This window comes from Lepus europaeus, chromosome 18 (genome assembly GCF_033115175.1).
Source record: "Lepus europaeus isolate LE1 chromosome 18, mLepTim1.pri, whole genome shotgun sequence".
NCBI lineage: Eukaryota > Metazoa > Chordata > Mammalia > Lagomorpha > Leporidae > Lepus > Lepus europaeus.
In genome coordinates, this window is record NC_084844.1 from 13,638,284 (window position 1) to 13,664,403 (window position 26,120).

The 26,120-nt window shown below is 49.4% G+C and overlaps 1 protein-coding gene across 1 annotated transcript in view; it reads left to right on the top strand.

The window, feature by feature from the left end:
- PITPNC1 (phosphatidylinositol transfer protein cytoplasmic 1) overlaps nt 1-26,120 on the top strand; it is a 268,978-nt gene that overhangs the window by 167,208 nt on the left and 75,650 nt on the right. Inside the window, exon 5 of the mRNA XM_062175555.1 lies at nt 5,167-5,238. Coding sequence (XP_062031539.1) covers nt 5,167-5,238 — 72 coding nt within the window. The remainder of the gene's footprint in view (nt 1-5,166; nt 5,239-26,120) is intronic.

Genomic DNA, 26,120 nt, shown 5'->3' on the forward strand with positions numbered 1-26,120 from the left:
GATCGTCTCCATAGCAGATGGCCCGGTTGAGAAGAGGCAGGAGGCAGAAAGAGCTAACAAGCATTTAGTAACTTTGATGAAGATGAAGAGAGACGTGACATTGACGGTGACTGGAGGAAGAAACAACGCAGGGCACTTTGTGCTTATTTGTAAGAATGTGACACTTGTCCTTGGACGTTTAGGCTGCAGACGGAGGCAGGGAGGGGACACCAGCTTCAGTGAGACAGGGTTCCAGAGAAGAGCCATACAGCCCTGTGTGCCAGGAGCTGGGCTGCCTTTACCTGTGTCATCTCATTGATCTTCTGAACACTCCCACGGATTGTCCCCATTCTGCAAGTGGGGAAGCTGAGGCTGGAGGGGGGTCACTTGCCCAAGTCAACGCATCTCTGACGCCGCTAGGCCCATTCTTTTCATTGTATTATTTCCCACTGGAGAGAAGAAGGCAGTGCTGTTCTCTGATCAGCAAAGCAGAAGAGGCATGGAGTGGGTGGAGGCTGTGGTGCAGTGGCTAGGCTGCCACTGGGGATCCTTACGCCCATATCAGAGTGCTGGTTCAAGGCTGCCTTCTCCACTTCCAATCCAGCTTCCTGCAGGTTTATTGTGAGAGGCAGCAGATGATGGCTCAAGTGCTTGGGCCCTCGCCATCCACATAGAAGACCCGATAGTATTCCAGGCTTCTGGTTTCAGCCTGACCCAGATGAAAGTAATTAAATGTATGTGTGTGTGTGTGTGTGTGTGAAGAAATAAGCAGACTTGCAGTGGCAGAGAAGGGACTTCTAGGTGCTTCTGTTACACACCCTGTGTCTTCATTAAGTTCTTCTTTATTTTATTTTATTTTTTGACAGGCAGAGTGGACAGTGAGAGAGAGAGACAGAGAGAAAGGTCTTTCTTTGCCGTTGGTTCACCCTCCAATGGCCACTGTGGCCAGCACTCTGCGGCCGGCGCACCGTGCTGATCTGAAGGCAGGAGCCAGGTGCTTCTCCTGGTCCCCCATGTGGGTGCAGGGCCCAAACACTTGGGCCATCCTCCACTACACTCCCGGGCCACAGAAGAGAGCTGGACTGGAAGAGGGGCAACCGGGACAGAATCTGGCGCCCCAACCGGGACTAGAACCCGGGGTGCTGGCACCACAGGCAGAGGATTAGCCTATTGAGCCACGTCGCCGGCCTTTCATTAAGTTCTGGGTCAGAACGATCAAGTGCAAAACAAAGAAAGAAGCCTCCAAGCCCCTGGGCTGGAGAGGTGGAGGGATTCCTAATAACGGCAGCAGGTGAGGTGCAGTAGGGAGCCAGCCGGGGAGAGGTAAAAAGACCTTTCTCAACAGTTAAGACTCCTTTTGGACACCTGGAGAGGATTTTAGAGAAGCTGACCTGGATGGACAAGGCAAAACTCATCTCTTTTAAAGATATTCATCAGGGGGGCTAGCGCCGTGGCACACGAGGTTAATCCTCCGGCTGCGGCGCCCGAATCCCATATGGGCGCCAGTTCTAGTCCCGGTTGCTTCTCCTTCAGTCCAGCTCTCTGCTGTGGCCCGGGAGTGCAGTGAAGGATGGCCCACGTGCTTGGGCCCCCGCACCCACTTGGGAGACCAGGAAGAAACTCCTGGCTCCTGTTTTCAGATCAGCGCAGTTCCAGCCGTAGTGGCCATTTGGGGGGTGAACCAATGGAAGGAAGACCTTTCTCTCTGTCTCTCTCTCTCACTGTCTGTAACTCTACCTGTCAAATAAATAAATAAATCTAAAAATAAAAATAAAATAAAAAAGATATTCATCAGGGCCGGCGCTGTGGTGCAGTGGGTTAAAGCCCTGGCCTGCTATGCTGGCATTCCATACAGGTGCCGGTTCTAGTCCTGGCTGCTCCTCTTCCTATCCAGCTCTCTGCTATGGCCTGGGAAAGCAGTAGCAGATGGCCCAGGTCCTTAGGCCCCTGCACCCACGTGGGAGACCCAGAAGAAGCTCCCAGCTCCTGGCTTTGGATCGGCACAGCTCTGGCCGTTGCAGCCCTCTGGGGAGTGAACCAGCGGATGGAAGACCTCTCTCTCTCTATCTCTACCTCTCTCTATAATTCTGTCAAATAAATAAAATAAATCTTTAAAAAAAAGATATTCATCTACTCATTTACTTGACAGGCAAAGGGACAGAGACAAATAGAGAGCTTCCATCCCCTGGTTTACTCCCCACAAATGCCTACAAGAGCCAGGGCTGGGCCAGGCCAAACACAGGAGCCTAGACCTCAATCTGTGGCTCCCCACGGGTGCAGGGACCCACGTATTTGAGCTCCACACACCTGCCTCTCAGGGTACACACTGACAGGAAACTGGAATTGGAAGCGGAGCTGAGGTTCAAACCCAGGGACTCTGATATGGGACGTGAGATGCAGGAGTTCCAATTGGTGTCTTCACCGCGCCATCAAATTCCCGGCCTGCGGAAGTGAATCTTCCACTGGACATCTCACCACAGGATTTTAGGGACGGGCCTGGGAATGCAGGAAGTCACAGATACATCTTTCTGGTTTTAACTTGAGATGCCAGCACACCCAGGGGCCCAGCAGATAAGCCAAGGGGGTTAGGAGTCCCAAACCACCTGCCAGGGGAGCACGCGGGCCTGTCTGGCCCCACTTGTACCACCGCTTCGCCAAGGGCAGGTGCACTCCCAGCCCTGGGGCAGGGTTGCCGTTCCAATATGAAAATAACCTAAGCCCTTGACTCAAAAATAACAACATCTGCTCATTTGCATGGGAGTTTTGCATTTGATATTTGGGTTTAATACCCAAACGCTAACATTCATTTGTTTTGACCAAGTAGCTTATAGGTTGAACCCATATAATGTCCTGAGGGGCTCTGCCCTGGCCCCCCCCAGATCTACTTCTGCTCTACACAGTGCTACTCACCACCTCCCCTCACCCCAGAATTGACCCGGGCACGAACCTGCGGTTACAGGGTACAAAGTCGACCTCCCCAAGGCCTTGTTATTTGTGAAAGGGTTCCTGGGAAAGGGTCTCGTGCCCATCCAAGCTCTACCCGGGATCCGAGCCTGCCAGGGGTCCCGTTGGAGATGAGCAACCCCTCCTTGGAAGCGCCGGCGGTGGTGCGAGGGCAGCGGTCCCGGGAGTGTGAGGGTTGAGAGGCGACTGTGGCCAAGGTGTTAATGAACGCACAGAGGCACTGCCAGGCATCGATTGTTTCTGTCCCCTTAGTCACGGTTCATGTTGCCTGTTTCACTCGGATGAGGACAGACAAGCGCCCAACGCGCACAGGTGTGTGATGCCAGGAGCATTATCGCTCAGAGGGCCCCGGGGTCTCAGCTGGGCTGGGGGGCAGCCTGGTCTTTGGGACAATGGAGCACACGCAGGGATGGTGGGTGTGTGTGGACTTCGGGATTTCAGAACAGGTGGCTGTCTCTGGTTCCCTCCCGGGCACGGTGTAGGTGTGATTTTCCAGGCATGTGTCAGAGCCTGCCCTGGAGAGCTGGCTGGACCCCACCTCTGTGGGCCTGGGGTCAGGCCTGAGAATTAGCATTTGTAACAAGTGTCAGGGTGACGCTGATGCTGCTGGTCTAGGGAGCCCACTTTGAGAACCAGTGGGGTTAGTGGCCACTTGGTTTTCAATCCCGACTCTAAGACCCAGTGCTTTGTGAGGGTGGGCCACGCGCCGACCCTCCCTGTGTCCCTGTGTCTCCACTCCTCATCCGGGAGGCAGCGGTGATGGTAGCACCTGCCCCCCTGGGCTTGCTGCGGGGAAGAAATGACCTAGAACTTGAAAGCGTCTCAAGCGGGCCTGGTGGAGAGAGCCCCCGCTCTGGGTGTTGGGTAAATACACAGAGAACCCAGCCTCTTCGCACTGTGAGCTCTCAGACGTCTCATTTCCCCAATACCTGCAGCTCCCAGAGGAGTTGCCGGGTCATTTTGTCCATTAGCTTTCAATCCAGTGTCTGGTAGCCAAGGAAGCTAATGTTCACTCAGCGCCCGCAGGGGCGTGACTACCAACACCCGGCAGAATTCTCTTCTCAAGCCGCTCTTCGGATCCACGGGATGCGGAGAGGTTGACTCAGCTGGATGGCAACACGAGGGCACTGCTACATTTGGGGTTTCTCTCCTTGTGCAGGCGAAGAGGCTGGGTCTGTCCGATGCCAGTGATCTATGATCTTCGAGTTCTGTCCTACCTCCCTAACTTTAAATGAATATTTATTTTTAAAAATATTTTTATAGGAGGTTAAGATGGAAGGTTTTTTTGTTTTTGAATTGATGTGAGAAACAGATGGGCTGACCCAGAGGAGAGTGCCCAGCTGCTGGTTTACTCCAGATGCCCACAGCAGCAGGGGCTGGGCCAACACCAAAGCTGGGAGCTGGGAGCTCAATGCAGGGCTCCTGTGGAGGTGGCAGGAACCCAGCCACGGAGCCCAGTCACAGACCCTCGCAGGGTCTGTATTAGCAGGAAGCTGGAGTCGGGAGCAGGAGGCCAGCATCAAACCAGCTACTCCTGTGTGAGATGCAGGCATTGTAACTCCCAGGTCGGACCCCTGCTGCCATGTGATTATTAACGTAAAAGTTAAAGTTGGGTCCCCAGGCATCCTGCAGTGGCAGCTGCTCCCCAGAAGTAAGCTCCTAGGCGACCTCTGTTCCATGGGTTTGCTTCTCCCACAGAAACGTGCAAGAGCACTTCAAAAAGCTTGTGGAAAAGCTGCATTAGAAGAAGTTTATTTTACTGCAAAAAATTATTTGAAATCCACTCTAGTTTTTTCACGCACGTTTTCCATGAACTTTCTGAACAGCCCTCGTTTCCCTCTTGAGGGACCTGACTTCCAGTGTTGGTTATTCTCTTCTGGTCTGAGTTGTGTTAAAAATAGATAGAAAGATAGATAGATAGATAGATAGATAGATAGATAGATAGATAGATAGATAGAAAGAAACAATGAATGATAGAATGATTGATAGAATGATTGATGGATGGATGGATGGATGGGTGGGTGGAGGGATAGATGTTGTGTTCCCCCTCCCAAAGGCTGCTTTTCTTGTCTGAGTTTGGATGTCAACTTAGCATCTCCACATTTCTGCTCCAGAACAGTGCTCCCGGCCAAACGGTCAGGGCGGCGTCTGCAGGCTGCCCGGAAGCTACGTGAAGATGGGGGCAGTGTCGCCATGTCCTAAAGGTGTGCTTTCTCTCCACAGTGCTCCTTCCTGCCGAAATTCTCCATTCACATAGAAACCAAGTATGAGGACAACAAGGGGAGCAACGACAGCGTGAGTAGCCCCTCCTTGCGTTCCGTGTTCTCTGCTTGGGTGTCCTCGTGTGGCCAGGGCCAGCAGCAGAGAGCAGTGCCTGGGGTCACAGAGACGTTCTGGCGCTTGGTCCCTGGGCATTAGGTCCCTGGAGCTTCTCTTGGAATTGTCCTGTGGTTTTGTTTTTCTTTCTCATTATTGATGTGGATGGTTGGGGAGCTCCTGTGCAGAAATCTCTAGAACTTGGAATGGTAGCCTCTGGAGGTGGGAGGGTGGGGAACTTGGAACTCTGTGCTTTGGTTTTTGATTGTTGGATTGAGCGTGTGTCCTGTCAATGATACTAATATTTACCAGGAAAAAGGAATGCCATTAGATATACAAGGGTACTTCATAAAGGTCATGGGAAAATGGAATGGAATGAAAAGGTAGATGTGGGACAGGCGTTTGGCACAGGGGTTAAGACCTCCCTTGGGATGCCTCCATCCCGTATCATTGTGCCTGGATTAGAGTCCCAGCTCCACTCCTGATTCCAACTTCCTGCTAATACCCACCCTGGGAGACAGCGGGTGATGGCTGAAGTGCTTGGGTCCTGCCACCCTTGTGGGGGACCCAGATGGAGTTCCAGGCTCCTGGCTTCAGCCTGGCCCAGCCCTAGCCTTTACAGGCATCTGGGGGGTGAACCAGCAGATGGAAGATCTTTGTCTTTCTCTCTGCCTTTCAAATACGTAAAAAATAAGTAAACAAGAGTGGGCATTGTTACCTAGTGGGTTAGGCTGCTGCTTGGAGTGCCTGCATCCCATTAAGGCCTGGGATCAAGTCCTGCCTCTACTTCTAATCCAACACCCTAGGAGGCAGTGGATGATGGCCCAGATACTTGCGATCCTATCACCCCCATGAGAGTCCTTGCTGGAGTTCCGGGCTCCTGGCTTTGGCCTGGCCCAGCCTTGGCTGTCTCAGCTGTTTGGGAAATGAACCAGTGGTGGAGGATCTCTCTCTCTCTCTCTCTCTCTCTCTCTCTCTGTCACTCTAACCTTGAAATAAATAAATAAATAAATAAATGTTTAAAGATAAGTAAGGCAAACATTCTCAAAAAGAGGTAAATTTATTTTGGTGCAAAAACATTTGAAATTCACTTGTAGTTTTTTTTTCTTTATGCATTTTCCACAGACATTTTCTTTTTTATTTATTTATTTATTTTTGACAGGCAGAGTGGACAGTGAGAGAGAGAGACAGAGAGAAAGGTCTTCCTTTGCCGTTGGCTCACCCTCCAATGGCTGCCGCGGTTGGCATGCTGCGACCGGCGCGCTGCGCTGATCTGATGGCAGGAGCCAGGTGCTTCTCCTGGTCTCCCATGAGGTGCAGGGCCCAAGCACTTGGGCCATCCTCTATTGCACTCCCTGGCCACAGCAGAGAGCTGGCCTGGAAGAGGGGCAACCGGGACAGAATCTGGTGCCCTGACTGGGACTAGAACCCGGTGTGCCGGCGCCGCAAGGCGGAGGATTAGCCCAGTGAGCCACGGCGCCAGCTCACAGACATTTTCAAGATCCCTTGTTTGCATGGCTTTCAAAAAAATTTGGCATCAAGATAAGCTTCTCTTTTAATTTCCTTTTCCATGTACATATTGAAGTACCCTTGTGTGCATGCATACTGTGTATGTTTATTCAGACTTTGCTCATGTTCACCTGTAAACACCTGCACACATATATCCCAACAGAAAAGCAGGTGCACCCCGCAAATGTTCGCCGCATGATGCATGCTGACTCGTACTACGTTTTAGCCAAGTACTTGGTTCATTAACATTGCGTAAGGGCCTTCATCTCACCTGGCTTTTACCACAGACGCTTTCTGTTGGGGCCCTGCCCTTCTCAGTTCCCTTGTCTCGGGGGTGAGCATTGTAATCTACCAAGCGCCTCCCTGAGATTGTGCTGTGGGTTTCGTTGGGCACGAGCCTAGATCTGGAAGCTGCAAGGCTTCGCCTATTAACTTGGGCCCTGTGGGCAGGCTTTGCATTTCCGGAACGTGATGGAAATTAGAACTGTGTGAAAATGGGCAAGAAGAGAGCTTCCTGGCAAGGTGACCCCTGGGGCCCTCGCTGAGCCAAGGGAATGCAAAACAGCGTGCAGGAGGGTGTGGAGGCTCCAGGGAGCCAGGGAGCCAGGTCCAAGGGTGCAGAAACACCCTCACCCTGAAAACCTGCTCCCGTGTGACAGCAGTCACTGAGGACAACTAAGAAACCCCCTGGGAGGGACTATGTTGACCAGGCCTACACTATGCTCTCTGTGTTGACGTCTTCTAGAAAGATCTGGAAAATTCCTGCTCTGGGCAGATCAAGTTCTGATAGAAGGTATGGGCATATTTGTGTGGTCAGTGCAATGATAGCTTGCAAGTTCGGCCACCTGGCTAGGTTAGAGGGCATTCCCAGGAGAGGCCTGTGCTCCAGGACCCTGTTTGTGGGAGCTGGCATCCAGACTGTTCCCCTGCTACTTTGTTCAGGTCATTCTGCCTGGCCCAAGGGACACTGGATGCCCCCTGCAAGGTCACATCCGCCTGGGTGGAGCTTGAGTGATTCCCAGTGGGGAACTACAATTCACACCAGCTTTGTGAAGGAAGACACGGGTTCGGGATACAGCAAACTGTGTCAAGCCGCTATTAATATATCACAGTACGAGTTACCTGCATGGTGTTAAAAATGCAGACACATCTCCCACACTGTAGGTACTGAGAGGTTAGCTGACAGACAAAGACCAGCATACCAAATGACTAAAAACAGAAGCCATTAAGATAGCCACACATCCCATGTTGGCATGCCTGGGTTCAGTCGCCAGCTCCCACTCCTAACCAAGGTTTGCTGCTAATGCAGAACCCGGAAGGCAGCAGGTGTTGGCTCAAAGAGTTGAGCCTGCTCTCCGAGGCACATCAGCGGAGAGCTAGACCAGCAGCAGAGCAGCGGGACTCAACCCAGCAGTCTGATATTGCCACAGCTTAACAACCTGGCCCCAGTAGAATTTTTTTACTAGAGAAATAGACACAGACAGATACACGGAGAGCAAGCTCCCGTCTGTTGGTTCACTGGCCAGATGCCTACAACTGCCAGAGCCAAAATCAAGAACCAGGAATCAACCTAGTTTCCTATCTGGGTGACAAGCACTGAAGTCCTCACAGCCGCCTCCCAGGGTGCACGTTGGCAGGAAGCTGGATGGAAAGCGGAGCTGGGCCTTGAATCCGGGCACTCTGATACGGGATGTGGGGCATCCCAGTGGCATCTTCCCCACTGTGCCTTCGCCCACCTCAAGTACATTTGGAAAATGTCTTTTGGTCTTCCCAAGCCAATTGCTTTGCTTTCTCGCTTTCTCTATGGCTCTGTCCTTGTGAGTTAACTCAGAACAGCTGTCAGTGCATAGAGGCACAGAGGAGACCTGTGGCTGCCCTGTGCTTCTTAGAGACTAACAGGACCCCTGTCATTGTCTGGCTCGTCCCCTGCTCATTTCATTTATTATCCCGGGTCCCTTCTTAGCAGCTGCCAAGTTCTGGTCACTGCTCTCCCAGGAATTCAAAACATTGCGTTGAATGTTGCAGGCACAAAGAAATGATCGACATCAGAGAAGATCACCCTCATGTGATCACTACTGACTGTACACATGGACTGAAATAGCACACCACGCCCCAGAAATATGGACAATTATTATATATCAAGTCAAAGTGTATACTTAAACAATCAGATTGTCCACCAGTTAGTGTCAGGATCCATGACCGTGCCAAAGCAACACCCTCCCTTGCTCACCGCAAGGACCAGGCCTCTTTGAGGCCTGCAAAGAAGCACTAAACCATGGGGCACTTGTGAGCAGAAAAGCAGCCATTGTACCTGCCTTGCCTCCCTCTCCCCAGCATGCTGCCTCAAGGATTGCCCACAGGGCCACTCCATAGCTCTGTGTCCTGCAGCCAACCTGACCGGGGTCAAGCCCTGCCCTCTTGTGGCACTGGAGAGGCTTCCCATGTGCTTCTGCCCTGGTTCCCACCCCAGCCTCTACCCAGCTCTGCTCCCCAGCTCCCCACATCTTGCTCCTGAGGCCCCATTTGATTGCTCTGCAAGTTCACCTCCTAATTTGCATCCCCAGCCACAGAAGGTGGTCATGCAGCTGGTTAAAAGTTGATACCCAGGGAGGGCAGGGTATCGTTGCTTTTCATCCCACTTGCTAATGCTTCAAAATCTCAACGTGAGAAATACAGTCTTAGCTAATCATTCTTTAATTATTAAAAGGTGGCTTTGATCAGCCAGGAATTCAAACCGGAGCCCTAAAAGCCAATGGCATGTGTTGACAAATTCTTCTTCTGTCCAGAGCTGAGTGTGGAGTTTGGGGTGGGAGGTTGAGATGTCTCCTGTCTCACCGTGTTGCCAAATTTCTTAAGAAACTCAGTTTGTGTCTGCATTTTCTGGGCATTTTGTCTTATTCAACCGCCATCCGTCACACTGCCCTCTGCACCGTTTCTTCCCCTACTTGCCAAAAATGTAATGAAAGTGATGATGATAAGAAGTAATAACTAAATTGAAAGACACTAGTGATCGTCATATTGATTAGTGGTTGAATAAAATGCATGTTGTTATCCTGTTATCAATTACCAAATAAGTTATTTTTTTACATGACCTGATGTCTAGTAAAACAAAACAAAAAATGTCAGGGAGACTACATGTAAATATGTTCTGTGTTAAAAATAAAAGGCGTGTATTTATGATTGTGGGAACCTGCAAACTGTGATTACATTAGCCAGGACACAGTGGGGAAGTTGTCTTAAATTGAGGCCCATTTATTTTATGTGTATACTGATGAGAATTGCTTAGGACTTAATTAGTGCTGGGGAGGGCGGCACGGTGCCAGGAGAAGGTTCTGTTGTTTGTCCGAGGCCATAAATCTAGACCTGGGAGAGTCAGAGCTTAGCACCTCCTGACCCAGCTGAAGGAGGAGTGTGTGTGGGACGCCTGCTGCCAGGCTACTGGTGTTCCGGGGGGTTAATGAGGGACAACCTGGCATTTACTTTCTCTTCCAAACAAAGCGTGCGCCACTCAAAGCAGTGGCTCTTGACCTTGACTGCACGTTGCACTCACCTGAGTGGCTCAGGCTGGGCCCCACTCCCCTGGGATTTCGATTTACCGTGCTTGGACCTGGATGCACATTGGTCTGAACCAGCCAGCCCATGAAGGTGTAACACATGAAGGGTGGAACGCTCCCATCCAGAACGCTGGGTTCTCCACCTGGAAGTGTGCACAGCACAAGGGAGTCCACCCTCAGGCTGGTTGATGCATTATGCATTCCCTAGCAGTACGTAGGATACACCATCCCTACTCATGTGAGGAGCCAAACCAGAGGTTCTCATTCACCTGGGGAGTGGTGGCCTAGCTGTTAAGACACCCATGTCCTGGGGGCCGGCGCCGTGGCTCACATGGTTAATCCTCCGCCTGCGGAACCGGCTCCAGGTTCTAGTCCCAGTTGCCCCTCTTCCAGTCCAGCTCTCTGCTGTGGCCAGGAAGGCAGTGGAGGATGGCCCAAGTGCTTGGGTGCCTGCACCTTCATGGAAGACCAGGAAGAAGTACCTCACTCCTGGCTTCAGATTGGCGTAGTCCGGCCATAGCAGCCATTTGGGGGGGGGTGAACCAACGGGAGGAAGACCTTTCTCTCTGTCTCTCACACTGTCTAACTCTATCTGTCAAAAAAAAAAAGACACCCATGTCCCAAATCCAGGCACCTGGGTTCGATCCCCAGCTCTGAATTCTATCTCTAGTTTCCAGCTGATACAGATCCTGGGAGGCGACAGTGATGGCTCAAGTGATTGGGTCCTTGCCACCCACGTGAGAGATTGGGATTGAATTCCTGGCTCCCAGCTTTGTCCCTCCCAGTCATTGTAGGCATTTCAGGAGTGAACTGGTGGACAAGAGTCTTCTCTCTCTTTCTCTCCCTCTCTCTCTCTCCTCTCCCTTTCAAATAAAGGAATAAATGCATATTTTAAAAATCACCTGGGAAGTTTGTCAATCACTATGCCACCTCCAAGGATTCTGATTTTATTTGGGGTGAAATCCAAGCATTGGGTTGTTGTTTTTATTATATGTGTATGTGTGTGTGTGTACATGTATATAACTTGAAAGGTAGAACAGCATAGTGAGGAGAAAGACAGAGACATCTTGCATCCACTGGTTCACTCTCCAAAGGGCCACAACAACCAGGTCTGGACCATGTTGAAGCCAGGAGCCAGGAACTCTTTTCTGGGGCCATCTTCCACTGCCCAGGTACATTAGCAGGGAGCTGGATCAGAAGTGGAGCAGCCAGGACTCAAACCAGTGCTCTGAAATGGAATGCTGGCATTGCAGGAGGTGTGTTTCTACTGTACTACAACGCCAGCCCCCAGCATTGGGATTTTTAAAGCACCCGCAGGCGAAGCTAAGGAGTGATGAGGCTAAGAAGGACAGATTTAAGAAACCAGGCTCTCCAAATGTCTCCACTTCTTCATACTCCTGGAAATAGAAGTGTTGATAAAAAGCAGGTGGTTAACCGCCACCCCACACCGACGCACACAGTCAGAAGGCCTTAGGGCGCTGTATATATTCTCCTTAGCCAAAGGTTGCCATTCCTCAGCACAGAACCCAAGATGATGGGAAGAACACCCAGCTCCTGGAAGCGTGAAGCTCTGACTTTCCCAGAGCTCTCCCTTGGAGGGTGCCTGGAAGAAATTTCTAGAATGTGTTTACCTGGTTCACCTGTGTTGTAGTGAGAGAACACAGTGCCATCATTCTCGGTGAAATAACAAGTTCAGGATGGAAGCTCCAGCTGCGTGACCATAGCAATTGCCTTAACCACTCAGAGTCTCGGCTCCTTTATCAAGAAGATAGAACAGTCATGATGGAAGCATGCGGGTTCCTGGAGGTCGGTTCAGCTGGAGGCAGTGCCCAGAGCGTGCAGTACTCTGCACACGTTGGCTACGTCCATCACGGTCAGACCTATGCTCACGATGATTGCTTAATGAGGCTCTGACTTTGAATTGTCAGTTGGCCATGTGCACCACATGCCAGGTGCTATCAGAAACATGGGGTTAAGGCCGTAGGTGGAGCCGGTGCCGTGGCTAACTTGGTTAATCCTCCGTCTGTGGTGCCATCATCCCCTATGGGCACCGGTTCTAGTCCCAGCTGCTCCTCTTCCAGTCCAGTTCTCTGCTATGGCCTGGGAAAGCAGTAGAAGATGGCCCAAGTGCTTGGGCCCCTGCACCCACATGGGAGACCAGGAAAAAGCGCCTAGCCCTGGCTTTGGATCAGTGCAGCTCCGGCCGTTGCGGCCATTTGAGGAGTGAACCAACAGAAAGAAGACCTTTCTCTCTCTCTCCCTCTCATTGTCTATAACTCTAACTGTCAAATAAAATAAACTTTAAAAAAAAAAAGCCGTAGGTAAGACAGACCAGTGTCCGTACACGTGGGGTGAGGGACAGCAGATGACAGGTGGGTCAACAAGCAGAGGGGTGACAGTGGCAGTGCGTGCCCAGGAGGCAGTAGCCAGGAGAGAAGGGGCTCAGCCGGCAGAGGGTTGTCGGGAAGGCCTCTCGGAGGGCAAGTCCACGTGGGGTGTGAGTGTAGGACATAGCCGCCATCCCAAGGGCTTTCCACATAAAGGGACGGGCACACACTGAGACGTGTCCCCACCACAGGCACCGCCACACAGGCTTCTATGTGGAGGGCCTCAGCGTGGGGCTGTGGTTGGAGCTAGGGCTCCGTGGAGGAGATCGAGGGAAACGAAGCCATTCGAGTGGGTGCTAATCGGGGCTGGCCGGAACAGATGGACGCATGAAGAGGCACGGGGTCGTAAGCACACAGATGTGTGCGTGAGGACGTCTGAGAAGCTAGCCATCCGCAAGCCGAGGAAGCAGCCCCCAGGAGACACCAACCCTGCTGACATCTCCATCTGGGGCACCCAGCCTCCGGAGCTATTCTGTTGTGTGGGCCGCCGCCGTTGTGGTATTTTGGGATCGCGGCCCAGGCAAACTAATCCAGACACGCTAAAGGCAAAGGCCCTGGCCCCTGGCACAGCTAACACATCCCAGAGACTTAGAAAACCATTGACCCGAGCAGTAGGAGACAGAGAAACCACACTGGCAGGAAATGAGTTGTGGGAGGGGCCACTGTGACTCCACCATGGATGGAAGATCTCTGTCTCCTCCCCCTCTCTTTAACACTGCCTTTCAAATAAATTAATTAATTAATTAAAAAAGAAAAGTTGCAGGAGCTAGATCATGCAGGACCTAGGGGGCCATGGCAAAGAGTAACTTTTAGTGCAGTGGGAAGTTATCCCAGGACTTTAACCAAAGGAGTGACATGATGGAGTTGGTTTGTTTGTTTGTTTTGTTTTTTTAAGATGTATTTATTTATTTGAAAGGCAGAGCTATGGAGAGGCAGAGGCAGAGAGAGAGAAGTCTTCTGTCTGCTGGTTCACTCCTCAAATGGCCTCAATGGCTGGAGCTGCAATGATCCAAAGCCAGGAGCCTGGAGCTTCTAACAAGCCTCCCACACAGGTGCAGGAGCCCAAGGACCTGGGCCATTTCCACTGCTTTCCCAGGCCGTAGCAGAGAGCTGGATCGGAAGTGGAGCATCTAGGACTCGAACCGGTGCCCATGTGGGATGCCAGCACTGCAGGCTAGGGCTTTAACCTGCTGCACCACAGCACCAGCCCCGAGGATAAAGTTTTGAAATGAACTTTTTATTCGGAATCATCTTAAATTTATACCAGAGTTAACAAGGGTAGCACACGGGGTGCCATGTATGCCATCCCCAGCTTCTTCTTTCTCGTGTTAACTTCTTACCTAACCACGTCTGTTTGTCAGAACTACGAACCCTGGTCAGAGTCCAGGTTGCAGTGGGTGAGCAGTGGTCGAGCGGTGTCTTTGGGTGAGTGGTGTCTTTGAATGCCTGCCCTGGCTGTTCTGTGGAGACCGAGTGCCAGGGCCGCAGGAGTTGGAGCAGGGGGCGCAGTTGGCAGTCCTTGGGGGTCATCCTGACCGAGAGTGCAGATTGGGCTGGAGAGACCGCAGCGGAGAAAGAGGGGAGGGACGGGTATGTTTTGGACGCAAACTGACTTCTGTTGGAACTCAGGTGACAGGAAGGCAGTGTAAGGGGATCTCGGGGTTCTGTTGACCCTGGGTGGGCTGGGGTGCCGTTGCTCCCACGGGGAGCAGTGCAGGAACGGGTTCGGAGAGGAAAACCAAGAGCCCCATTTCGGACATGGTCTGTTTGAGTGACCAATGAGACCTCCAAGTGGAGGTAGCAGGTGGAGAGGCGGACATGTGGACCTGGACCTCAGAAAGAGGTGTGGGGCGTGATTCGGGGATGGAAACACGTGAGATTATCCAGGAAAGGAGAGACGGAAGAGAAGGCTCCCGGTGCTCCTGGGAGAATGCCTGAGTCATGGTCAGGATCCTCCATCGGTTTCAAGTCCAGCTTCCAATGATCTTGTCCAGGGTGAAGGCCTGCTCAGTCAGTGAGCTGTGTTGGGTTTTAGGAAATTAGACTGTCCCATGGAGTGAACTGCAACGTTTACCAGTGAAATCTAGTTTCTTCCCCTGGATAAACTGTGTAGACTTTTCTGTGCAGACAACGGTGTAGACGTCTCCAGGCTTTGGGTCCTGCTTGCGTGGTGTTGCAGAAGCATCCAGAATATTCTCCCGACTGGAGATCACTTCCTGGAAGTCACCAGCAGGCAAAGAGGGAAGTTTACATTTTAGGAGAGCTGCATTCATTCATTGGGGATTTGTTATTACCACAGTCATCACAGTATTGGTTTCAAAATTAGTGTTTGTATTTGGGACATCAGAAGGGCGCTATGGATAGATGTGGGGTAAAGCCATTGATGAACACGTCTGGAAATGTACCGAAGATAACGTATAAAGCAGGACTACCAGTGAGGGCTTAGAATTCACGCTCAAAGGTCTCTGGAGCCGATTATCTTTTCCTTAAATGGCTTCTAATTGAAGATTCTAGAAAGAAAAAAGCAGTTGCTTTATTTTTAGAAGTGATCTCTGATGTCTTCAGCTTTTATGGTTCTGCTTTTAACCTCCGATGATTTTAACCAGCCACCTACAAAATCTGCAATTTTCTCTACTAAGTCGGCACACGCTAACAAGAAGCCTGCACAAAACACTCCCATGTGCAATTTGGAAGGCTGATTGTTCACCTTGGTCCATGAAGTGGAAAATCAGTGTCCTCACTCCATCCGGGTGTTACGGTATCATTTTGAGGACAACGTGTTTGTTTCCTTAAGTTGTGGCCTTTGCTCTCTATGGCACGATTTGTGATCTGAGAGCTGGATGTGAAAAGCCCAAGGGGACAAGGACCGTCTGTCCATCCCGAGGGCCACCTTTCCGATGGCAGAGGCAGCCACACGGAAGCTTTACCTCTTTGCTCAGAGCAGCTGGAACTTGTCGCTAGTGACCCTTGTTATTAACAGATGCGGCTTAATGTAGTGTTTGCTTTCTGTCTGGGCCTGGTTCGCACGTGCTGTGAAAAACCCAAGATCTGCCTATGCTGCTGTGTTGGTACCAAGGGTCCCCTTCTTGGTGATGTGCGGATTTTATTAATAAAAGAGAAATAACAGTTAGCCAAATCAGCATCATGTTGATTCGTTTCACCCAAAAGATGTCTCTGAAGCGGTTTTACTGAATCATGTTGTAGCAACGTAAGAGAATGTCCTTGCTCTTGGGAAATTCACCCTGACATGCTCTGTAGAAAGGAGATGGAATTTCTGTGTGTTCTCTCAAATATGAATGACGAACTGAGCCAGTGTTAACAATTGGAGAATCTGGGTAAAGAGTATTTGGGACTTTTTTTTTTAAGCTATTCTTGAAATGTTTTGGTAAGTTTGAAATTATAACAAAACAAAGTGATTTTTAAAAATAAAAAGTGAAGCAAAGGAATGTAATCAAAGATAAAGCACTTTCATTATTTATAATATGTTGAAATTGAAAACCTAACAAAAGTTGCAAAAGCTCTTAACTGGGGCCAGTGTTGTGGCGTAGCAGGTAAAGCCACTGCCTGCGAAGCTGGCATCCCATAAGGGTGCCAGTTCGTGTCCCTGCTGTGCCACTTCTGATCCAGCTCCCTGACAATGGCCTGGGAAAAGCAGTGGAAGATGATCCCAAGTGCTTGGGCCCCTTCACCCACGTGGGCAACCGGGATGAAGCTCCTGGCTTTGGCCTAGCCCAGCCCTGGCCACAGCGGCCATCCAATATGCGGAGTGAGCCAACAGATGGAAGGTTTCTCTCTCTCTCTCTCTCTCTCTCTCTATATATATATATATATATATGTGTGTGTGTGTGTGTGTGTGTGTGTGTGTATATATATATATATATATAACTCTGTCAAATAAAATGAATACATGTTTTTTCTCAAAAAAAGCTCTTAACTAGTTAAAACTTTTAGGTTCAGCAAAGTTACTAGATGTCAGATCTATCTATATATATATATATATATATATGTCAGTAGTATTGCATATGTCAGTTATAATCAATTAGAAAATATTAATCCCATGATCAATACCAATGCAACTTTCTGACACCTGAGAACAAATCTAATCTTCCTGGATTGAATTATTATTAAGTGACATACAAAGAACTGAAAAGTAATAAATATTCCATGTTTCTGGATGGGAAGGCTAAATACTATAAAGAGGCAAGTGGGGGCTGGCGCTGTGGCGTAGTGGGTAAGGCTGACACCTGCAGTGCTGGCATCCCATATGGATACTAGTTTGAGTCCCGGCTGCTCCACTTCGATCCAGCTCTCTGCTATGGCCTGGGAAAGCAGTAGAAGATGGTCCAAGGCCTTGGGCCCTGTACCCACGTGGGAGACCCAGAGGAAGCTCTTGGCTCCTGGCTTCAGATTGGCGCAGCTCCGGCCATTGCAGCCAACTGGGGAGTGAACCAGCAGATGGAGGACCTCTCTCCCTCTGCCTCTTCTTCCCTCTCTGTAACTCTGACTTCCAAATAAATAAATAAATCTTAAAAATTCCCAAAATTAATCTCCAAATTAATGTAATTCCAACCAAAATCCCAGCAGAAATATCATAAATTAACTATAAAATCCACTGAAAGGATAAAAATCCCTAAACAGCTAGGAAAAATATCAGATAACAAAACCATATAAAAGAATGTGACATTGGCTCGAAATAGAAATAGACATACACTGATAATGGGAGTTTGAGATACAATAAATTAAGTGTCAGGCCGGCGCCGCGGCTCACTAGGCTAATCCTCCGCCTTGCGGCACCGGCACACCGGGTTCTAGTCCCGATCAGGGCACCAGATTCTGTCCCGGTTGCCCCTCTTCCAGGCCAGCTCTCTGCTGTGGCCAGGGAGTGCAGTGGAGGATGGCCCAAGTGCTTGGGTCCTGCACCCCATGGGAGACCAGGATAAGCCCCTGGCTCCTGCCATCGGATCAGCGCGGTGCGCCAGCCGCAGCGCGCCAACTGCGGCGGCCATTGGAGGGTGAACCAACGGCAAAGGAAGACCTTTCTCTCTGTCTCTCTCACTGTCCACTCTGCCTGTCAAAAAAAAACAAAAAAAAACAAAAAATTAAGTGTCTCAAATCAGTGAAGAGGGAAGATAAATTTCTCAGTAAATTGGGTCAATTGACATTTCTTATGGGGAAAAAAAAGTAAATTCCTACCTCACTTCATATTCCAAAGTAAACTACAAGAGGAATTTTCATACTGAAGAGAGGAAACCATTATTATCACTTAAGAATACATTGTACAAAGATACATTAACAGATTATGTAGATATAAACAAAAAATATCACTTGCTTTACAGAAGATTTGGGTTTTTGTTTTTTGGGTATTTTTGTTTGTTTGTTTGTTTTTTGACAGGCAGAGTTAGACAGTGAGAGAGAGAGACAGAAAGGTCTTCTTTCCATTGGTTCACTCCCCAAATGGCCACTACAGCTGGCACGCTGCGCCGATCCAAAGCCAGGAGCCAGGTGCTTCTCCTGGTCTCCCATGGGGTGCAGGGCCCAAGCACTTGGGCCATCCTCTACTGCACTCCCGGGCCACAGCAGAGAGCTGGCCTGGAAGAGGGGCAACCGGGACAGAATCCGGCGCCCCGACCGGGACTAGAACCCGGGGTGCCTGCGCCACAGGCGGAGGACTAGCCAAGTGAGCCGTGGCGCCGGCCCAGATTTAAAGATATATTTATTTATTTATTTATTTATTTGAGAGGTCGTGTTATAGAGATAGAGGGAGAGAGACAGAGAGATCTTTCCTTGCTGGTTTACTCCCCAAATGGCCATAATGGCTGGAGCTGTGCCAATCTGAAGCCAGGATCCAGGAGCTTCTTCCAGGTCTCCCATTTGGGTGCAGGGGCCCAAGTACTTGGGCCATCTTCCATTCTTTTCCAGGCACATTAGCAGGGAGCTGGATTGGAAGTGGAGCAGCCAGGTCTTGAACCGGTGCCCATATGAGATGCCAGCACCACAGGTGGCAGCTCTACCTGTTACACCACAGTGCTGGGCCCCACAAAAGGCTTTTGGTAGCTGTCAGCCTTGAGTGGAAGGGGGAGGAATTTCACCTCTCTCTCCCTCCCTCCTTCCCTTCCTCCCTCTGTGTGTGTGTCTGTGTGTGTGTGTCTCAGAGGTATGGAATCAGAATCAAATATAGCAAAATGTTTCCTGGTGTTCATTTTGAGTGGTGGGTAGTGGCTGCGTTTTTGTATAACCATTGGCATTTAGATGGTAGTCTTTTGAGTTCTGAAACAGAAAATATTCTTCCAATGCTTCTGTTCTGTGAGACTCCAACCTCTGATTCCTGGGATCCATTCTCAGCTCCCATCACTGGCTATGTAGTGGTTTTCCAAATGCTTGGCCTCTCCCCTCCCCCCATAAGAGACCTAATTACCGTGGGAAAAGAGTGTACTTCCCTTCCAACAAATAAGACACGGCTTTCCTGTTTATTTACCTAGGGTTTTATGTTTATGTTTGCAAAGCATAGTTGCAAGTTCGTACCTCAGAGGATGGGATTACTCACGACAGATGGTGGCCAGTAACCTGTGGGTCTTGGAGCATTTCGGATGAGGACGCTTTAGGAATCTTCCAGAAGCTAGCCGTTGGCTAATGCACTAGAGTTAGAAAAGTCACCAGCTATGGCAATGAGACTTCGTCGGTCTGAACTCGCTTAGCTGTGAAATGGGGAAAATGCTGCCCACTCTGCAGGATTATTGGCAGGCGTTGGTGAGGCGGTACATGTCAGGTGCTCCACACGTGGAAACTTCTTTCTCCTCTGTAACTTCACTTGGGCTTCCTGGGGACCACCTGACAGCTGGAGACCTGGAGGTGATCGGCAGGGGAGAAATCAATCCGGGGATTCCCTGGGAGGGAAGGTGCTGAGCTCTCCCACTTCTCAAGCCAGCAGTCCCTACCTCCTGCCCTCCACCCAGGAGTGTCCTCGGACATGACCTGAGCATTCACGTGGCCCTGGGCCTTCTGAATTCACTTCTCCAAGGTGGAAGAGGGAGCAGTCACTGACTCATGTGCCAGACCCTCTGCCTGAAGACCTCCTGCCTGGAGGTTGGGAGTCCTGGCTTCACAGAATGAGTTCTTCCTGGGTCTCATTCACCTGTAGGGATCCTGCTTGGTACAACTCTGCCCCAAGAGGCGAGAGCCACCTGGCCTATGGTTCCATGTTGGGCACGAGCAGGCTAGGGGCTAAATGGTGGAGGCATGAAGTCTGCAGGTACTGGAGCCAAATCAGTCAGGTTTGGCTTCCAGATCAGACTCTTTGCCATGGTTAAGGGAACTTCAGCTCCTTGTGCTCGGTTGCATCGGTTATCATGATAATTCCTACTCATGGGGTACTTATGAGGATTAACTATGTGAATCACAAAGAGTACTCAGAACAGTGCCTGGTACACATCGTAGGTGTCTGATGCTGTCATCTGTGTTTCCATATTTCATCAATTCTGACATGATCATTGTTTTTTATGTTTCAACAACCCTAAAAATGACATGCTTCGTGGAGTTAAGGGTATCTTATACATGATAAGATACCCTTTCTCTGGTTTGGGTGGTATAATTGGAAGCATCTGAGATTTGATGAATTAATTTAGCGTTCCTCCTCCTGCACAGGATGTGGACTTGTGAGTGCAATCAGCACTGAATAAAGTCTGAGTATGACATGTGAACACTGAGAGTGGCCATTAGCCTAGGGGTTAACATGCCCACATCCCACACCAGAGTGCCTGGGTTCTCTGGCTCTGGCTCCTGATTCTAGCTTCTCACCAATGCACCTGCTGGGAGCCAGTGGTGATGGCTCAAGTAATTGGATTTGTGCCACCCATGTGGGAGACCTAGATTGAGTTTCCAGCACCTGGTGACAGCCCTGGCCCAGCCCTGGCCACTGCAGGCATTTACAGAATGAACCAGCAGATGGGATCTCTCTCTTTCTCACTCTCTTTCTCTCTCTCTGTGCCTCTCAAATAAATACAAAATAATAATTAGAAAAGCAATTAATGTGAACACTGAACTGGTTCTGCCAACAAAAAGTTATTGAAAAATTAGCTATTTTTAGTCATTCCAGCTGGTAGCATTGTTGGTTAACTTATTCCAGGTAACTTCACTTCTTTGTGCATGATAACTAGTAATGTGAATGACAATAAAAGTCTCGAAAGGGAGTGGCTGAATCCTCTTTACTCACAGATTCAGAGTCAACATCTTGTTTTTCTTTCTTTCTTTTTTTTCTATTTATTTGAGAGGTAGAGTTACAGACAGAAAAAGGAGAGACAGAGAGAGGCCTTCTATCCATGGTTTACTCCCCAGATAGCCCCAATGGCCAGAGCTGAGCCAATCCAAAGCCAGGAGCCAGGAGCTTCTTCTGGGTCTCCCACATGGGTGCAGGGACCCAAGGATTTGGGCCATCTTCTACTGCTTTCCCAGGCCATAGCAGAGAGCTGGATCAGAAGAGGAGCAGCCAGGACATGAACTGGCGCCCATATGGGATGCCAGCGCCGCAGGCAGTTTTTTAACCTACTATGCCAGAGGGCTGGCCATGGAGCCAACATCTTTGTAAAATGGATTCCTCTCTGAAATCCCCGGATGTCATCTATCCGATAAACACCTTCAAGAACAAAGTCTCAGCTAGTGTTTTAGTCTTCAAAAAAAATTGGGGTAAGAGGATGATGGCCACTGAGCTTCTAGAAGAGAAGTTAATGATTTCCAATGGACGTGGTTTCAAAGCAGGTTGTTTTTTTTTTTTTTTTCCCCCTTGGATGCACTGAAAGCACGCGCTGCCTCCATCTGCTGCCCTGCACGGGCATAGGCTCTGCTTTGCAACCAGGCAGTGTCAGCTGCTCCGCACCAAATCCCGTTCTTCATCTTCTGAGGCTCGTGATAATTCTGTCTCAACAATATTAAGCTGTTAAATCATATTTCCCCTACTAATTCCTACTGAAGGCCTTATCTTTATGCTATCAGATTTTATAATCATTTGGTACATAAATGTATTAAATAGAAACTTCACAGAACGTCTCATCTTGTCCCCAGCTCTTTAAGGAGATGATCGTAAATACCTCTGGGCAGTGCAAACCATGGTCTGGGGTGATTTTCTTAGTCTCTGTGATGATCAGATTTTTAATTAATAGATGTTGAGAAGCATCAACTAAATGCCTTCATGGAGTAGTTAGTTACCTACAGGAGAAGCCAAATAATTGATGATTTTTAACATTGAATGATCAACTTCTTTATTTTTATGAGAGAGAGAGAGAGAGAGAGAGAGAGATCTTCCATGTGCTGGCTCACTCTCCCAAATGCCTGTAACAGCTAGGGCTGGAAAATACAGAAGCCAGGAGCCCTCCTGGCCGCCCACGTGTCAGGGACCCAAGTACTCAGTCATCACCAGCTACATCAGGTGTACACCAGCAGGAAGCCAGAGCCAGAAGCATAAGAGCCAGGACTTGAACCCAGACACTCCTACATGGGATGTGGGCATCCCAAAGCAGCATCCCAACGTTGGTGCCAAACGCCTGCTCTGGAAGGGTCTATCAGCACTCACACACCCAGGTTCAGAGACCTGTCATGAGTTTGAGTTTGTTACTGACTCAGCTTCACCTTGGTGGGCGTGTCAAAACGAGTGAAATAGGAAGACTGCTAAGGAAGATCCTTGGGAATGAAGGACGCTGAGAGAGTGATTTTCTAGTAATTTTATTTTGATGTATGAGTAAAGCCTTGTTTTCAGCACTCAGCTAAATTTTCTTAGAACCATCTGGGTCTCTTGGAATAGACGACGTGAAACCAGATACACTGATCGCACACGTGGCACGCCTTTGTTGGGGCTTTTTGTAACAGTTTGAAATGGGAAATAGTACTGCTTTCTAAAAAACATAGTCACGTGGTAGTCAGGGGCGACAGTAGGAGACTGGACCAGTGGATGGAAGGGCTCTCGCCTGCTCTCTCACTCTCGCTCTCTCTCTCTCTTTCTCCTCTCTCTCTGCCATTCAAATAAATAAAATAAACATTTTTAGAAGGAGTTCATGTCACTGCATACTGTTTTCTATTTCTTTTTTAAAATATGCTTGAAACATAGAGCTTCCACCAATGGTTTTACTCCCTAAATGTCTGCAATATCCAGGGCTTGACCAAGCTAAAACCAGGATCCAGGAACTCACTCCGGGTTTCCCAAGTGGGTAACAGGGATCCAACTACTTGGACCTCTCACCTGCTGCCTCCTAGGATGCCCAGGAGCAGGAAACTGGAGGCTGGAGCAGAGCCAGGACTTGAGCCCAGGCACTCGCATATGGGATACAGGCATCCCAGTGGCCTCTTATCTGCTAGCCCAATGCCTACCCCTGCTTCCTGTTTCTAAGATTTGTTCTTTCTATTTGAAAAATCTTGCCATTGGGGGAAATATTCTCTCATAATTAAGGATTAAAAATTAATCAGCTACCCCTTCTGGATAAAAATTTTTGTGAATTACATGGGTTTTTTTGTTTGCTTGTTTGTTTTGTTTGTTTTGTTTTTGTTGTTGTTGTTGTTGTTTTGGTTTTTTTGTGCCAGATTTGTTCTCTAACTGCCCTAAAGACTGTGGGTCTTCACTTTGTAATTTTGCACCATGGGGGGCTGAGGAACAGACTGTACAAATGGGTAAAATTATCATTATGTACTTGTGCAACTAGAATGCCCAACATAAAGGACTTTCCAACTCTGTGTGCTTTATCTTGTACCAAGCTAGTGCCCCTACAGATAGCACGTGTTTAGCTACATTGGACAAAGTCGAGAAGTGGTTTCATTGGGCAGAATGGTCAGTGCTGCAAAGCAGGGGTTATGTTCTTGAAGAGTCCTCAGTGGTCTCAAGGGCAGTCCACACCTGCCTTGAGAGATGGGGGTTGTCAGACCTGCGTTCAACAGACCTGGATGAACTTGTGCTGTTCCCAGCCATTATTCTGAACTGAAAAGAATGGAAAATGTCCCGATTTGAATACTGTTCCCTGGGGTGTTCTTTATTCCCTGGGGGTCTAATAAGTTCTTATGGTTTAAAGATTCTTCACCCTTCATTATCCTTCCTCCCTCAGGTCAGTTTTTAAAATGATAAAAGAATGTTCTGAACCCTGTATCTGATATCAGCCACTTATCGTGTCCTAACAGGTCATAGATGTTCGTAAATATCAATTATCTTCCTCAGTTCTTTATCTTAACTTCCCTTTGGGAACCTAGAAAGTCCTTTGTTTTGCATTAAAAGGAGAGGACTCTCTTGATGGTGCATTAGTGCATTGTAAAAGAAACATCTGTTGAGCACCCCTTTGGCACCAGGAGTTGTCAGTGGATGGGGGAGGCAAGTACTGAAACCGAGTGTGGTCCATGCTGTAGAATGGAAATAGCTTGCCAGGAGTCAACCAGCCAGGTAATGGAATTTGACCCCATAGCAGCCTAGTTACTCTCGAATACCTCTTTAAATACCAAGAGGATAAACAAAAAGAAAGCCATAGGTAGGCACGTAGTAATACAACTGCAGAATATCAAAGATGATTTCTGAAACCTCTTCAAAGCTACTCAAGGAGCAGGCCTTGGACCTGGTGATGTGGACCTGGTTAGGATGCCCACATCCCATGCCAGAGTGCCAGGGTTGAGTTCTGGCTCCACTCTTGATTCCAGCCTCCTGCTAATGCACACCCTGGGAGGCAGCAGGTGAGGGCTCTAGTAGTCGGATCCCTGCCTGGATTGAGTTCCTGGCTCCTGACTACAGGTTGGCCCAGCCCTGGCTGTTGCAGGCATTTAAGAAGTGAACCAGTAGATGGGGGAATCTCTGTCTCTCTGTCTCTGTACCCTCTGCCGATACATACATACATACATACACACACACATACATACATACACACACATACATACATACACACATATGCAAGCTACTCAAGAGTAAAGATGTAACATTCAAAGAGACAGTAGTTCTAATGGTGCGTCTTTGTCCATTGTCGGTTGCTGTAACTGAGCACCACGGATTGAGTAATTTATTAAGAATAAAGGTTTGCCTGGCTCACAGTTCTGAGGGTTGAGCAGTTCAGAATCAGGCAGCTGTGTCTGGTGAGGTCCTTTTTGCTGGTGGGGCCCTGCAGGGTTCCAGCGTGGCTCAGGGCATCCCTTGGCGAGATGTCACATCCTAGCTCAGCTGTCTCCTCCTCTTTTCACCAAGACACAGCCCCCATGGTCCTTGGTGCCCATTGGATTAAGACTCCAGCCTTGTTTAACTTAAATCACCTCTTAGTACCTCGCAGTGGAGATTCAGTTTCAAGATGAGCTTTGGTGGGAACGTTTAAACCATAGCACTGTGGACATCGCGTTACAGTAGCAACGGTAGATGCAAGAAGTCGATGAAGGGATGTATTTTAGAAGTGAATCCAAGGGAAACCATAAGACAAAAGAAACAGCTGTGGTCCCATCAACCGGTAAAATGTCATCCGTTAGGCCGGCGCTGCGGCTCACTAGGCTAATCCTCCACCTGCGGCGCCGGCACCCTGGGTTCTAGTCCCAGTTGGGGCACCGGTTCTGTCCCGGTTGCTCCTCTTCCAGTCCAGCTCTCTGCTGTGGCCCAGGAAGGCAGTGGAGGATGGCCCAAGTGTTTGGGCCCTGTACCCACATGGGAGACCAGGAGGAAGCACCTGGCTCCTGGCTTCGGATCGGCACAGCACACCGGCCGTGGCGGCCATTTGGGGGGTGAACCAATGGGAAAGGAAGACCTTTCTCTCTGTCTCTCTCTCTCTGTCTAACTCTGCCTGTCCAAAAAAAAAAAAAAAAAAAAAAAAAAAGTCATCCGTTAACCCTTGACTGTGAAACAGTTGAAAGCAAGAAGCCAGTAGACTGGTGAGAGTTTGGAGTTGGAAGAGTTCGAGTGCGTTGGAAGCCTGAGAGCGAATGGTTTTCACTTCCAGGTAGGAGAAAAGGCTCAAGGGCAGGGCAGATAAGGAAGAGCAAAAAGAGGCAGAAAGTCCCTGGGGCTCCTGCCGGACAGCCTGCAGTTTCCAGTCGCAGGGAAAGAAAAGTCCCTGGCTGGATTGGAAGGAGATGGGAAAGAGGGCTTAGGAGGATGGCACATGGGTGGCAAGAGTGAAAGGACCGCACGGCAGCCTGGTGATTTGGGAAACGTTGAATGAGTAGTGCCACCAGCCCACGTAATTGTGTCATCTTCCCAGCTGTGCTCCGCAGCCCCCGTGGAGGGGCACAGGAAATGGCTGCATTGATTCAGGATTTGTTTTCGGGGTGGGTTCAGCAGGGGATGGAAAAATTGAGTCAGTGAAGGTCAAAATGGGCCTCGGAGGCCGGTGGAGGCCCTGGGCTTGGAGAGCTAAGAAAGGTCAAGGAGAATTTGTCCAGCGAGCGAGGGTAAGAGAATGGAGGTTGGGGCTGGAGAAAA